Raw genomic sequence first — 1,888 nt, 5'->3', positions numbered from 1 at the left:
GGAAAAACCATATGTGGTTTCGGAAGCTGTCATGGTAAGATCTTTTCACACAGCAATGATGAACCACCAAGAACATGCATCTACATTCCACGCTGTATTACAGCGTTACTACTAACACAATACTGTTCCAGAGATCTGACAGCAGTTAAAATAAATAATGGAATACAACAAGGCATGGGGCGACTGCCAAAACCAGTGGTCCTAGCATCAATATACATGCCCATTGAGGACGCAATACCAACAAAAGAATTGGTGGAGCTTGTAACACACTGTGAAGATAACGACATGGATTTAATCATCTCTGTCGACAGCAACGCATCACATCATAACCTTTGGGGATGCACAGCCAACAACAAACGTGGTGAGAGTTTAATAAATTTCCTACTAACCACTAACCTAACAATTATTAATATGGGTACCGAACCGACTTTTGTGACGAGTAGGTACCAAACCATAATAGATCTAACCCTAGCGTCAACCAGAGCCGCAGACCACGTAAAGAACTGGCGAGTCAGTGATGAGCCCTCTCTCTCTGACCACAGGCGGATATGCTATGAGCTAGATCTCATGATAACTCAACATGTACCAAAAAGAAATCCAAGGAAAACCAACATACTAAAATACAAAAACCTGCTGACACAACAAATAGGTGTAAGTAAACCAAAAAACATCAATGATATCGATAACATCGAAGGAAACGTAAATAAACTAACAAAATATATTAGAACAAGCTATGAACAAGCTTGTCCCCTAAAGAAAAACAACATAAAACAACCATCGAAAAACAGCTGGTGGGGTCCTGATCTGGAAAGAATGAGGAAAAAACTTAGACATCTTTTCAACAGAGCCAAAAACACCAAACAAGAACAAGATTGGGACAACTATAAGGAGGCCCAATACCAATACAATAAACGCGTCAGGGAAAATGAAAAAAACTCCTGGCAAAAGTTCTGCACAAGCATAGAATCAAACGATACTGCTGCTCGCATACGCAAGATTCTAGCAAACGATAACACCCGCACACTCGGCTCGCTGAGAATCGCTAGAGGTTAGAATTCACTTTACGATCCAACACAATCAATCTACATTATCACAATCAGAGTTAAATGTCACGATTATTAATATTCACGCTAAAAGCTATCTATCTCGAATTTCCTAAGCTAATCTGAATTCGAATAAAAAGGCTAGAGTGAATTCTGAATCAGACAACCTGCGTGTGTCCGTCAAAATCCAACTCTGCCGGCTAATCCAAGATGGCTTCTTTTTCATAGAGTAAAGCTTCATGCAACGTTTCATTTCACGGAATCTATGACAGTAAAACCTATTATAACGTTGACACGCCTACATATATTTTTAACAATTTTCAATAGGCTACTTGACTCATATCTAATTTCGTCCAATAAATGATTATTTATTATAGTATTTTGCTTAAGACAACGAAATATATCAATAACAATTATTAAAAACGCAGGATGGATATATAAATCCAATTTTAAAAAAATACAGTTTTTATTTTTATTTGAAACGCAGAAAACGCTGTCAGCCATGATGTGACGTCATTAAAATATGTAAACAAAGAAATGTCATCCCTATGTCACGCGGGGACTAACGTAGTATCCATATATATAAAATTTAGAGTCCTGACTAACTTATATATCAACGCACAGCCTAAACAGCTGGTCCTAGATACATGAAATTTGGTGGGTGTGTTCTTTGTAGGTAAAGAGAAGGTATCCACTAGGAAAGGATTTTTTGAAATTCCACCCCTGAGTGGGTTAAATGGAGGTTTGAAATTTATGAAGTCCACGCGGGCGAAGTCACGTGCATAAGCTAGTTTTTATATATTTCTAAAAACTCATAGTAAACGTAAAAAAATATCGTTTTCTCT

General features: G+C 37.5%; 1 protein-coding gene across 1 annotated transcript; it reads left to right on the top strand.

Moving 5' to 3' along the window:
* Positions 1-285: 285 nt before the first annotated feature.
* LOC138403638 (uncharacterized) lies at positions 286-1,053 on the top strand. The gene has a single exon (XM_069504994.1). It carries the CDS (start codon positions 286-288, stop codon positions 1,051-1,053), a length of 768 nt encoding a protein of 255 aa, XP_069361095.1.
* Positions 1,054-1,888: the final 835 nt, after the last annotated feature.

Source organism: Maniola hyperantus, chromosome 2, assembly GCF_902806685.2.
Source record: "Maniola hyperantus chromosome 2, iAphHyp1.2, whole genome shotgun sequence".
Lineage (NCBI taxonomy): Eukaryota > Metazoa > Arthropoda > Insecta > Lepidoptera > Nymphalidae > Maniola > Maniola hyperantus.
The sequence above is the reverse complement of the archived record's forward strand: the minus strand, read 5'-3'. Positions and strand labels throughout refer to the sequence as shown.